Source organism: Oratosquilla oratoria, chromosome 9, assembly GCF_046742065.1.
Source record: "Oratosquilla oratoria isolate Oo_2021 chromosome 9, ASM4674206v1, whole genome shotgun sequence".
NCBI classification, from domain to species: domain Eukaryota; kingdom Metazoa; phylum Arthropoda; class Malacostraca; order Stomatopoda; family Squillidae; genus Oratosquilla; species Oratosquilla oratoria.
The window spans coordinates 58,966,540-58,981,518 of NC_134785.1; the positions used below are offsets into that span (position 1 = coordinate 58,966,540).

General features: G+C 35.2%; 1 protein-coding gene across 4 annotated transcripts in view; it reads left to right on the forward strand.

The window, feature by feature from the left end:
• Tsp (Thrombospondin) overlaps positions 1-14,979 on the forward strand; it is a 139,839-nt gene that overhangs the window by 73,130 nt on the left and 51,730 nt on the right. For all 4 annotated transcript variants that reach the window (XM_076190596.1, XM_076190599.1, XM_076190598.1 and 1 more), the window contains 2 exons: positions 6,014-6,046; positions 9,631-9,704. In XM_076190596.1, coding sequence (XP_076046711.1) covers positions 6,014-6,046; positions 9,631-9,704 — 107 coding nt within the window. The remainder of the gene's footprint in view (positions 1-6,013; positions 6,047-9,630; positions 9,705-14,979) is intronic.

Sequence of the window (14,979 nt, forward strand, 5' to 3'; positions counted from 1 at the left end):
TTCTCGGTGGGTTGCACCATTGCTGTCAGAGGCAAAATTCCATCCTCCACTGCCTCCTCCCAAGGACTCAAAATTCCCTCATCAATCCACTGCTGTACTTTGATGTCAAAGTCATCCCTAACCCCTTTTCTGAGAGTATGTTCATAGTAGCCGACTTTGTTCTTCAATATAGGCAAGCCTCCTTTGAGGTAACACTCTACCTCCCACTTCTGGCCATCAAATTTCGCCAGGAAGTCTTCGTCCTCACTGGTACAAGGTCAAGCTTTGTGATGACACTGTCCTCCATGGCCCTCATTGTCATTCCTATGTCTACTTCTGGCCTCTGACAGCTCCTCCCCCTCCATCCCGTACTCGAATCACATATCACTCAAACCCTCACTTGCCCGGCGACAAACATGACTTTCCAAGCTGTGTAATTGCATCCATTCCCTCCACCACTAATTCCCTCTATGACCGTTCTAATAACAAGCACTGTTAGTCATATTGGAATGCCCTCCACCATCATTTCAACTTCCTGGTTGCCTTTGCACTTTGTCGCCCTTCCATCAACTGTCTCCCTGTCTGAATCCTTTAAACAGGTCGGCTGTTACAATCATGGTTGAACAGCTGGAATCTACTAGTGTTCTTGCATACCTTCCTCACACCCAGACATCTACAATCTGCATATAGTTTGGGAATGCCTTTACATTGATTGGGTGGCAGCTCACACTGCAGCCGCCCCTTGCCCGTTTCCTTCCTCACGTTGTCAAGTGACATGTTCTGGTTTTCTACATTTGTAATAGGCCCCATCTTTCCACAATCCCTCGCGAGGTGGTCAAGCGGACCCTCCAACCAAAGCAATAAGAAACAAAATCAAATAGTAATACATAGGTAAAGTGTATCAGTCATAATCACAAAGTACAAGGATACAAAATGTAATATGGTGAATTAGTTAAACTAATTAAGAAGTTGAGACATTTCAATTTTAACAATATAACACATGTGATGAATTCGATCATGAGTCTACGAAGACATCTTGGAAGACAGAGGGGGATGGGGATATTCCTGAGTAAATAGAAGATACTTAGACTTGATAAGACACTAACCAATTAGCGCTAAACTCTCACAGCGGTCGCTGGAGAGAAGGGGAAACAAAACTACCAAGAAGTAGTTACTGAAGACCTTATGACTTCCAATGCTGCCATAGAGCAAAGGAAAAGTAAAAGCCGAAGTGGCTGAAAAGAAACGAAAGAAAATGGGAAGTACTAGGCAGTATGTCAAAATGCCAAAGTTGTGACATATTGGTACAATATTGGCATTTTTCCAGTCCTTTGGTATTTTTCCTTCTTTGAGTGAGCAACTCATTGTTATATATTTTGCCCATTAATTATTCCTTACATACTTTTAGTATCCAATTTGCAATTTCGTCAGGGCCATGTGATTTCCTGATATCAAGGTTTGTTAGTTGATCCATTATTTCTTTTTGTGTTATTGTTATTTCCCTCATGGTGGGGTGATTGCACTTCAATTCCTTTATCCTATTGCTGTATTTTTTCTCGTGAGAACTGACTTGAAGTGGTTGTGCATGACTTCAGCCATTTCTAAATTTTCTGTATATTTTATATATCCATGACATAGTTTCACCATTTCCTGTTTATTTTTAAGTTTACCATTCACATATCTATAGAATAGTTTGGGTTGATCTTTGCATTTTTCTATGATGTCTTTTTCTTCTGTGCGCACTTATATATATTCTTTTCTATGGTTGATATATATTTGTCATTTTCCAGGTTTATCTTTTTTTCCATCTTTTCCAAGCTGTAGCTCTTCTATCTTTTGCCTCACTGCATCTTTTGAACATAATATATCCCTTTTCCTGTTTCTGTCTTGGTTTGTATTTATTTACACCTTCATTATAAATTTCCATCAAAATCATCCATTTCTCTTCCACTTCTGTCTCTTCATTGTAGAATTTTTCCCAATTAGTATTTTGAAAGAATTTCTTAAGTTTTCCAAAGTCCATTATCTGGTATTTTCTTTTTCTTTTACCCATTGTGTCATTATATGTTCTATGGTCATGTCAAGTTATATATTTCCCCAATAGATCCTCTCCACCCTTCACTGTCATCTCTTCCCAACAGATTTCCTTACAGTTAAAATCTCCCATAAGTACCAGCTTACCTCCATCCTTCAGGATCTTATTTAATGAATGCTTTGTATCTTCTAACATTTTTTGAATACTCACCCTCTATCCAAGAGTCAGTCTTTGGGGTCACATAAATCACCACAAATGTTCTACTTTTCATATCGCTGTCTATATCTTTTATCATGATCATTTCCACACTTTTATTTGCCCTCTGTAACCTTTGTCACATTTAAGTTTTTCATGGCCAAAAACATGATTCCTCTGCTCTGTTTCTTATTTCTGTTTTCAATCCAATAATTATATAACCCATGTCCAACACTATTTGGTGTTAGTGGACCCCTTAGTTTTGTCTCCACAATTCCCATTATGTCTGTTTTTTCTTCTGACAGGTAATGATTTAATTCACTCAATTCTAAGATTAATCCATCTATGTTAGTATAGGCCACTTTTAATATTTTTCCTTCTCAATCTTGTTTTCTGTTCCTTTCGTTTTGCTTACCTTGATGTACCTTGCTTTCAGTCTCTGTTCTCATCACATTTTTTTTTCTTTTAAGCTTCATCTCTTAGTGTCTTCTTTCTTTCTCTTTCCTCAACATTCATTTCTCTTTTTATCCATGTATTGTTGTAATGTTCACTCTTTGCTAACTTACCTGATTTTACAAGATATCTTCTACCATTTGTGATCTTAGTTTTATCTTTAGATGTCAATTTTTTCTTTAGAATATTGTCCTATTCTATATACTTCTATTTCTTTTTCTCCTTCTTTGTCACTGTCTTGTACTTTTAGAACTGTTTTTGCCATTTCTTTTTTCTTCTTTTCCTCTCAAGTACCTAACCAAACCATGTTTTTCCTTTAATCCATATACGACAATACACTTTTTTCTATCCACTGCATCTCTGACCCAATTTGATTTTTCTTTGATTACTTGAATAATTGTGTCCTTTGCATTTTCCTGCGTATGTTGTACTATTTCTTTAAAAGCTATATCTTTGTTTTCACTCCATTTCTTAACCTGCAAATTTTCCTCACCTAAGTTTTCTTCAATTCTTTCAGACATTGCCTGCATTTTGTGATTTACCTCTTTAAATTCTCACGCTTGTTAGTATCATTGTTTTTCATCTTCTCATTTTCACATTTATACTCAATTAGTTCTTTTTTTAATTCACTTAGCTCGTTATTTATTTCAAAATTCTTCTTCTTTAGTTCACATACCTCTCTATTTACTTCAAAATAGTCTTTCCTTAAAATCACAATCTCTTTCCTTAATTCCATGAATTCTTTCTCCCATGAGTTTCTATCAAAATTCATCTCTTTTTCCATGTCCATGATTTGACTCAAATTTCTTCTTTCATACTTACCAAAACCAGAAAAAGTGTCTTCATTATACAATCTAATCATCGCTCTAGTTGTCTCAAGGCCTCTGTTTACATTTAGTTTTGGTGTAGCGCCTCCAGAGGGCTCTGCATTTTAGTAACCACTAATGAAAAGAAATGACCAGAGTAGAGTGCTTTTGTGTATTAGATCTTCAGTATGCTACCTTTCTTAGATGTTAACATTCATCATACAGAGAGGAACCTTAAATTTAGTGTACAGATTGACCTCTCATTAACGGACTAAAAGGGGGGTAATGGCATCCGTTGATTTGGAGTGGTTTTTCTGTGTGTTTATTGGGGGGGGGGGGGGAGATCACCTCTTAACTTCTATAAAATCATAATATACGTACATACATATTAATACCAAAATACCTTTAATAATGCAATTAGTATGTACTAATACTAATAATACAGTACTATTGTAATTTTTATTTACTTTAGCTTTGGGTAGCATAGTGATTGCACAGCACTAAAAACACCGAAAACACAGCAAAAACACTGCAAACACAGCTAATAAACATCCAAACGTCCACACCGATCAGGATCTTGTTAACTAGTATACAAAACAAAGTGCACGCCATCACGCCATCAGCCACTCAGCAGACAAATGCCGAACTAACGGACACATTCACCCTACCCACGAAATTTAGACTGTGGGACTGGACCAGCGAATTTTGTCCATTGCATCTGATATCTGGTAATGCAGTGTCCGTTAATGAGAGGTCAATCTGTATACAGAAAGCCGACCGTATTGGCTCCTACATACATTATTCTTCTTCCCATCCTGATAATGTAAAAAGATCTGTTTTCTCATCAATGTTTCTAAGAACTTTATTGGTTTGTAATCCTGAGTAGTACATTGATGAGGAAATAGAAATGTTTATAATATTGGTATTAAATTGAAATATCCAAAACATTTCATTGACATCTCTTACAATTTTGCAAGGAAAACTTTTTACATCCCTCAGTCAGTCAAACCTTTTGTCCATAATAACCTAGTAGTGTTACCATACCAAGAAAATTTAGCCAACATTCCTAATTTACTCAAAAATTTTAATATTAATGTAGCCTTCAGTAATAACAACACAATTAAACAATATCTTATCAGTAATTCTAAAACTTGACAATAAGGGTGTGTCTATAAAATTCCTTGCAAAATATGTAATGAGTTCTACATTGGTCAAATGGCAAAAGATCTATCTGATAGAATTAAGCAACATAAAAAATGTGTAAAAGATGGAAATGATTCAAGTGCTATTTTTAAACATCTCAGCACTAACCACCCTATCGATTGGGAAAACGCTAGCATGATTACTTTTAACAATAACATTGTCGAAAGAGACATAAATAAAAATAGCTCAATAGAATCCACAAATAATATTAATTTCAATCTTGATCTAGGATTGTATAAAATAGATAACTATATTTCTAAAGAAATAAACATGTTCCAATTGTAAGAATTAGGCAGCTGACACCTGGCCCTCAACTTGTACACATGGAGAACGTCCCACATTCCATGACCTTTTGTCAATATGATATTTTGTCACTACCTTCTCCTACTGTTTACACATGGATCCCTTGTGTCCACGTCCCCTTTTCCCCACTATATATTATGCTTGTTTGTACTCTCTATGTATTTCTGCACTGAAGATGTAATACACGAAAGCACTCTGCTCCGGTTGTTTATTTTCATTAGTGGTTACCTTGCACGCACACACACACACACTCATACACATATATATATATATATATATATATATATCTATATATATATATATATATATATGCATATACATATCCTTATGCACATAAATAAGCATGTATGCATATATATATTCATATTCATATATACACACATATACAGAGATAGGACACCACAAGCATGGCTTCCCTTACCGTAAGATGCAACAAGGTAAATACATATAGATATACATACTGATATATATACACAAACCCATATACATTTACATATACATATACTTTTATATGTACATGTACATATACTTATCTATATACATATCCATGTGCATATATATACATATACATATACATATATATATACATGTGTAATAAAACCACTTGGAAAATAAAATGAAAGGTGACCGAACATTTTCATCTATTTAAGACGAAAACATTCGGTCACCTTTCATTTTATTTTCCAAGTGGTTTTATTATATATTTTGTGAATCACGTCTTTTTGTGATTTATTCGCATATATATATACATACATATACATTTAATTGTACACATATAAACCTACATATACTTTATATATATATATATATATATATATATATATATATATATATCATTACAGAGAAAGAGATGTAAATGTAGATATAGGTATAATGTGGTATATTTTCTGTTTTTTTTTTTTTCATTCATATATTTTAGATGTATATTTCATTATGTGTGTTATATAAACCATTCATACTTTACTGTATAATTTTGGTGTTCCTTTATATGATGCTGTGCAACCTTACATTTTTCTTGCCTCTTTTTTTCCTATTTCAGGTGATATACCCATCCTTCATGAGGAGGAAACAAGTAAGTTATAATCCATATTCTTTTACTTTCTTTAGATATATGAATTTATATAATCATTCATACAGACATGTCAATTCTTAAATATAGATATATATTTATAGATAAAAATAGCCCCCAGTTATATGTGTTGGGGCAAGAATGTATGTCATTTCATACCTGTCTGTGTGTCTGTATTTACCTAGTTTACCTAGTTGTATCATACGGGAAGAGGAGCTACACTCTTGGTGTACCACCTTTGTCTAGTTTGCTCTTAAATTCGTGTATGGTTTTTGCACACACTATTGTTTCATCCAGCCTGTTCCAAGTGTCCACCGCTCTGTGTGGATTTTTTTTTTCAGATCTTTTCTATAACTATCCTTTTTGAGTTTCTTTCCGTGTCCTCTTGTGTTTCTCTTGTCCCAATTTAGTAAGTCCTCTCTATCAAGGACTTCTGTGCCTTTCATGATTCTGTAGATGGTCAGAAGGTCGCCTCTCTCTTCTTTGTTCCAGAGTCAGTAATTTCAATTTAGCCAGTCTCTCTTCATATGACAAATTTGAAAGTGATGGAGCCATTTTTGTGGTTGCTGATCTCTGTATTCTTTTAATTTTCTTTATATTCTTTTTGGTACTGGGTTACCATAATGTCATAGCATACTCCAGTCTAGGTCTTATTAATTTCTTCATCCAAATAGGTAAACACCACTTTTATTGATCTTAGTAAGTTGTAGGATTCTCCGACAATTTTGTTTATTTGTTTATCAAAGGACGTCATTTGAGATAATTACTCCCAGGTCTTTTTCAGATCCCACTCTCTTTACCTCTTTAGTTCCAATGTATATTGTCCTGATATTCTTTTTTTACTTTTTCCGAACTTCATTATGCTACATTTCTTAATGTTGAAGTCCATTTCCAAACCTTGTTCAGGTCTCTCTATAGTGATTCAAAGTCCGTTTCGGTTTTCACTTTTCTCAGTAATTTAGCATCATCTGCAAAGCTCATGTAACATTCCACATCGTCATGTCATTCACATAAATAACAAACATTATTGGAGCCAATACAGATCCTTGCGAGACTCCCTTAATCACCTGCTTCCAACTTGAATACTTTTCTCTAAGTACTACTCTCATTATTCTACCATTCGGGAAATCTTCCATCCAGTTTAGCAAGTTACCTTGTATCCCTCCTGTTTTCCAATTTTTAAAATAATTTTTTGTGTGGTACTTTGTCAAAGGCTTTCTTTAAGTTTAGGAAAGCACAATCAGCCCATCCATCCCTTTCTTGTATTATATCTATTAGTCTCAAGTAAAAACAGAATAAATTTGTGGTACGTAATCTTCCCTGTCTGAATCCAAATTGTCTTGGTTTTATTATATTGTTTTCTTCCAGGTGTTTTACCCATCAATTCTTGATAATCTCACAAATTTTGCTACAGTGCTTGTTAGTGAGACCAGTCTATAATTAGTTGGTTCTTCCTTGTTCCCTCCTTTATATATTGGTACAGTGTTGGCATTTTTCCAGTCCTTTAGTATTTTTCCTTCTTTGAGTGAGCATCTTATTATGTTGTATATTTTGACCATTAGGTCTTCCTTGCATTCTTTTAGTATCCAATTTGCAATTCCGGCTGGGCTGTGCTATTTCCTAGCATCAAGGTTCGTTAATTGCTCCATTATTTCTTTTTGTGTTATTATTATTTCCCTCATGGGGGGAGATCGCACTTCACTTCCTTTGTCCCAATGCTGTACTTTTTCTCTAGTGAAAACCAACTTGAAGTGATTGTTCATGACTTCAGCCATTTCTAGATCTTCTGTGTATTCTATATTTCCTTGGCATAGTTTCACCATTTCTTGTTTGTTTTTAAGTTTTTCATTCATATATCTATAAGAATAGTTTGGGTTGATCCTTGCATTTTTCTATGATGTCTTTTTCATAGTTTCTTTTTTCCTCTCTGCACACTTGTACATATTTATTTCTATAGTTTAGTTTATATATATTTGCCATTTTCCAGGTTTTTTTTTGTTTTTTTTATCTTTTCTCCATCTTTTCCAAGCTTTGTCTCTTTTGTCTTTTCCCTCGCTGCATCTTCTATTGAACCAGCATTTAATGTACATCCTCTCTTGTTTTTGTCTTGGTGTGTACTTATTCACTCCTTTATTATAGATTTCCATCAAGATTGCCCATTTCTCTTCCACTTTTGTCTCTTCAATGTAAAATTTTTCCCAATTTGCATTTTGAAAGAATTTCTTAAGTTTTCCAAAGTCCGTTTTGTTTTACATTAATCTTCCTTTTCTATACCTTTCATTTCTCTCCATATATATTTCATCCTTTAGTTCAGCCTCTATTAGTATGTAGTCACTCTTTCCAAATCAAATGATGTTTTGTATTCAATTTTATCTACAATTTCAGGTTCTGCTGTAAATATTAAATCCAGTCTCAGTGGTTCTTCATTACTTCTGTATTTGGTATTTTCATTGACCCATTGTGTCATTGCATGTTCCATGGTCATATCCAGTAATACATTTCCCCATAGGTCCTCTCCGCCCTTCACTGTCATCTCCCAATAGATTTCTTTGCAGTTAAAATCCCCCAGAAGTACCAGGTTACCTCCATCCTTTAGTATCTCGTTTATTGAATGCCTTGTACCTTCTAACAAACTTTCTACTTTTCCTGTCTCAGTCTTCGACTTTTATCATGATCATTTCTACATTGTTTTTACCCTCAGTAACCTTTGTCACATTCAAATTTTTCTTGGCCAAGAACATGATTCCTCCCTGTTTCTCATTTCTGTTTTTAATCCAATAATTGTATAACCTGTGTCCAGCATTGGACCTCTTAATTTCATCTCCACAATTCCCATTATGTCTGGTTTTTTATCTGACAGGTAATCATTTAGTAATTCAATCCTGAGATTAACCCGTCAATGTTAGTATAGGCCACTTTTAATTTTTCAAGAAGCTTTAAGGTTTCGACTTTTATCATGATCATTTCTACATTGTTTTTACCCTCAGTAACCTTTGTCACATTCAAATTTTTCTTGGCCAAGAACATGATTCCTCCCTGTTTCTCATTTCTGTTTTTAATCCAATAATTGTATAACCTGTGTCCAGCATTGGACCTCTTAATTTCATCTCCACAATTCCCATTATGTCTGGTTTTTTATCTGACAGGTAATCATTTAGTAATTCAATCCTGAGATTAACCCGTCAATGTTAGTATAGGCCACTTTTAATTTTTCAAGAAGCTTTAAGGTTTAGACTTGACGCTGGAAATCAAGTTCTAAAAAAAAACACATCAACATATGTGCAAGAAATGCTACCTATTTGAGCTGGAATATTCAGAATGGAATTATCTATAGTACTGGTAAGCTAATGTGTTTGCATATGCGAGAGCATCTTCATATGTAAGTATAGGTGTACTCGTATATGTGGGAGACATGAATTTGTATATGTATACACATATTTTACATTCATATATGTGTGTAGCACCATATATACAGTAAATGATCACATAGTTCTGATGATCACAGTTTTGTGTCAGTCTATGTGCATTCTTACACGTCTTCTCTATGAGATATGTTTCTAACCACCACCAAACCTTCCATCACACAGACACTCTTCTTGTCAAGACGCTTTCCGAGCTCATCGAAACGATCAAAGAACTTCAAATTGAAATTCAGACACAGGTAGGTGTTATATATGGCCCCAGTACAAAGTGGAAGCACAGTTGTGGCCAAAAGTTTTGAACTCGACTCTAATTTTCACAGTTTAACAGCTTTTATTGCCCATTATTTTATTTTTACTAAAAATCATAGCATTAGTCTATACTCTTGCTCATGATTGTACAGTACTCAGATGTAACATGTAACATACTTTTCATCTTGGTAGCATGATGTACCAAATTCATCCTGTCGTGGGAAATTACCGTGCCATGGCCTTATGTGGTCCACAGAAAGGTAACATGCAGATGGCCTATATATTGACTTCTTCCATAACATTCATTATTAGAACAACTGGTATGTGGAACCATAGGGCACATTCTGTCGAAGTAGGTAATTATAACACAGGTAGAAGATAGAATTGAACAAGTTTGAGTTGTCATATATACATTTTATTTAGGAAATCATAATTAGTATCATAATACAAGACCATCAAGCATATTCCATTATCTTGTGCTTCATACTGTTTTGTACAAAATTCACGCATCATTTCTTATGAGGAGTTGTGACTTATGTTCATGGTATGAAAAATCTTCATAATAGATTTCATGCTTATCACAGGCAATAAATGAATTCACTCGGCCATACTCTTTTGTATTAATTCACTAGGATGACAATCAGGCTAGTGATACTATGGAGATCTAGTGTTTGCCAGAATAAAACAAACAAAAAGCATCTGAGGGGATTAATTATTCTGGCAGTAGTACCTCTCCAAATGTATCAAAAACTATGCAGGAATGGTAAAATAATATCCTAACACAGGGGTTTCCAACATAATTTTGAAAATTGTAAAACAAACAGTCCACAAATAAAACTTGTACAACTTGGATATTTATTAGAAGCTATTGACTGATGGGTCTTACATTAAGTGCAGCAGATACTTATTGACTTACTGCTGTATAGTTAAATGAGAATATAGGATCCAAGACCATACACTATTGCAAAATCAGTCGTATTTCAGCTGAGCATAATTTTCATGGCTGACACAGCACATAGTTCCGTGCTTCACATTTGCATTAAAGCATCCAGTCTTTGCTAAGGCTTCCCGTCATGTCTTTGATGTTTCACTAGGACCAACTGGAGATTCAGGAATTTGACTCAGAAGCGAATTCTTCACAGCAAAGCCAGTTCCATTGAGAGCCCTCTTGGAAACCTTCCCAGAAAAAGGTATATCTTTCCAATGAATGAGTCTTCTCCATTCAATGGCTTTTCACTTGGAACTGTGATGTCAGTAATGTAGTGATGAAGTTTATGTGCTACCAATGCATTTCTCTATGGTCTTGCTGTAATACAATCATGGCATCTATTATTTATTATTCACGAGTGGGCATTAATCCCACTACTGCTATAACCAAAAATATGTAATGCCACCGTGGCATCCACAGTATTTAATTAATGAATGGATGGGCGAGATGTATATAATGCCTTTATAAATCAGTGTTCCTTCAAGAATACCATCTTCGATGAAAATCAAATATATATAATGGTGATTTGGGAAAATCTGATCTTGAGTCTAATTATTTTTAGTAGTAATTGCTGCCACCACCGACAACTCCCAAATATATATCATTTGAATGAATGATGTTCTTGATCAAGCACTGTTTTATTCCATTCTCCCCCTTTTTGGCCGTTTTGATATTACGTATAGTACAGGTACTCCTCATTTAACGACCTACTCAGTTAACGACAACTCGGAGTAACGACGGGCTTTATGACATCATTTAACGTAAATCTCCTGAAGTTACGATGTCGTGTACGATAATTAAGTTGGCTGAGGCAAATTTGTATGATGTTATAAATGAACTTGTACGGTGGATATTAGCTGTGAGGTAAAGTGTTCTGAAGCTTAGGTCTACATTACCATCCTGCAAGCTGCAAAAACTACCTGGGGTACAGTGTATACCGGTTGTGGTAAATTTTTAGTTTCGACCATGGGCGCAATATAACAATAGAAAATTAATTATTAATTTTGTAAATTATAATGTATCAACGTAATTTGCAATTTTGTGAGCGGAAAAAAAAAATATGCTAAAACAGATTTCGTAAGTAACGAAGTCATGTCGGACGAATGGTACACCATGTTTGTTATGATAGATGCCGATGTCGAAGAAATGAAAGGATGATAAATTTATTCGTCTAACCTAAAATAAACTAACCTAACCTGTGTTTAATAAATCATTACCTGCAAATTAAATGCCATCCTGCTCGTCCTCGTTGTCGTCGTCGTGAGAGACGTTGGCAGACGACAAGATGGCGTCCTGAGCCTATGCTACCGACTTCGTTCATTAGCATATTTTCTTGTAGCAAGGTATTTTTTACTTTCATTTCCGCCCACAAAATTGCATATTACGTTGATACATTTTAATTTACAAAATTAATAATTAATTTTCTATTGCTATATTGCACCCATGGTCGAAACTAAAAAAATATGGAATGTCAGCATACACGGATTTGGTCATATACGGTAATTTTAGGAACCTAACCACCGTAAATAAACAGTAAATAAAGCTTTAATGTACTTTATAAAAGAGGGAAAATACACGAAAATAAAGATACATGTATTGCTGGACATTGTACATACAGTACATGTACGTATATGTATACACTTTCGCTTAACGACCAATTCGGTTAACGACGGCGCGCTGGTCCCAATTGTCGTTGTTAAACGAGGAGTACCTGTAGTAGTATCCAGGTTGGGTAATTAAAGAATATCTCGGCTTTCAATCCGTTAATTATAAAATTGTATCAAAAATAGGACAAAAATATATATAGGTCTTATATTCAATAATTACAGTAGACACAATTGATAACTATTAGACCTAAACTAAAACCCATCCTGGATGATCATCTTTGAAATAATGATGCACTTGGTAGCATTATATAATTCACCGGCTAATGCGTAGTTAGGAGGTTATATAATTCAACACCTAATGAAGTGCTAAGGAGACACGGGTTTTTACAATCTAACCCTCTGGCCACCTGTTCATGGTTTACTTCACCTACTTACTATCAAACCTAACCTAAAAAAAATTCTATATCTTTGGGATAATGTGCTCTCAGCCACTATCCCACTAAACAGTTTTGACATAATTCTTTCAATCAAGTGCTCTATGACACCATGTTTGTTTGTGTTATTTATGTATTTGATTATACTTGTATTTTTCAATTCCCTCAACCCATTTTCTCCCTGTTAGGAAGAGGGTTCCTGGCTTTAGACTCGCTTCACGTAACTCATGATATTAATAAGTGTATTCATCCATACTCAGATATTTCACTTTATATGTATATGAGAAATTCGCTAGTAACAGTGACATCAATCTGATAATTGAGACTGTCATAAAAATTATCATATACTGTATGTATATATATATATATATACATGTGTGTATGTATATATATATATATATATATATATATTTTTTTTTTTTTTTTTTTCCTGAGAACATTGACATACCTGTTAGGAAGAGTGTTCCGAGCTTTAGACTGGATAAGCTACACATAATACACAACATGGCTAGCAAACGTGTTCATATCTATATGTAAATAACTCAAGGCTTCATTATCTTGTTTCTTGATATGATATCTAGATCTCATAAATTCCCTTAATCATTCCTCTAATGGAATCCTGAACTGGAGGTTGGGAATTTTTCTCATTCTCCTAAATCTAAGGTTCCTAGTCTATGTTTACATCTGAATGGGTTCTAATTATGCCACGGATGGGTGGAGTCAGAGTTTACCCATAATGCCTAGTGATCTCACTTATAGAATTTTCTAGAAGAAAATGCATTTAAACGAAAATAGTATTCAATTAATATTTCTGGCTTTACATTGCAATACTATTGTCAGTATCTGTGTTAATAAGAGTCCTTGTATTCCAGATTGCAATCTGTGGTAGATCTAATCTTGCATTGTTCTGGCTGCTGCTAATCATACAGAATTTTTAAAATGGGCAACATTTAGACTTCCTAAGTTTGATCCCTCCCTATGTGAGGTGAACAACGTGGGAGTAGGATAGTCATGCAGGGAGCTGCCATTTTGTCTCAGCTCACATCAATAATCACATCTGCACTGCTTGCATGCATTTACAGGGTCTAACAGATAAATCCGTACAAACTTTGAAGAGGTTTTAAGCACTTAAAAAGTAACATGGCAATTCTGATTGTTTCCAGATACTTCCATTTGTCTAATAATTTAGCCAGTTGTATACTAGCACCGGTGCAATAAACATTAAGCAATGGAACAAGCCAAACGTTCAGCCATATGCGAACTTCGTCGCACGGGTCACACTCCTAGCGCCATAATAAGGATGCTAAAATACTCCAGACAAACTGTTTACGATGTTTGTAAACGTTTTGATGAGACCGGCGAAGACCAACGAGCTGCTCACAAGCCCAGAAGGGTCAGAATTCTAACACCTCGCTTTATAGCTGGTCTCAAGAGAAGTGTCAATGCAAATCCAGCCTTACCATTATCGACATTGGCAAAGAAGAGAGGTGTCAGCACAATGACAATTCACAGAGCATTAAAGAAATTGGGATTAACCTCATTCTCACAAGGAAAAAGACATCTTTTGACACGAAAAATGAAAGAAATCCGCTTGACCAGGTGCCAAAAGCTGTTGAACTGGATGAAGTCGAATGGCTCAGTCATCAAGTTTTTTTCCGACGAGAAGATTTTCACGGTTGATGCGACTTTCAATAAGCGGAATGATCGCTGGATAGCCTCCTCATCCTCAGAGGTTCAACACAAGACAACGATGAAGAAACCAGCAAGTGTCATGGTGCTCTGTGTGGTGTCAACTGAGGGGGACGTCTTCACTCACTTCTTCAACAACAAGGAGGAAGTCAATGCCATTGTCTATTGCAAAGTTCTAGAAGAGAAAATAATACCCTGGATGAAAGATAAGGCTAGTGGCAACCAGTTTGTCTTCCAACAAGACTCGGCTCCAGCCCACACAGCGAAGAGGACCACCAACCTTCTCGAAGGGTCAAATGTGCAGTTCTGGAACAAAGAGTTGTGGCCCTCAAATTTGCCAGACCTAAACCCTTTAGATTATTATTTTTGGGCGCGAATTGAGGCCAAGGCATGTGACAAGCCACACAGAAGTATAACAACCCTGAAGACAGACATCAAGAAGGCTGTGGGTTCATTATCAAAGTCTGAGATCATCAACGCTGTATCCAAGTTTCGTAAACGCGTTGAAAGCGTCATAACAGCTGAAGGTGGTTACATTGAATGAAAT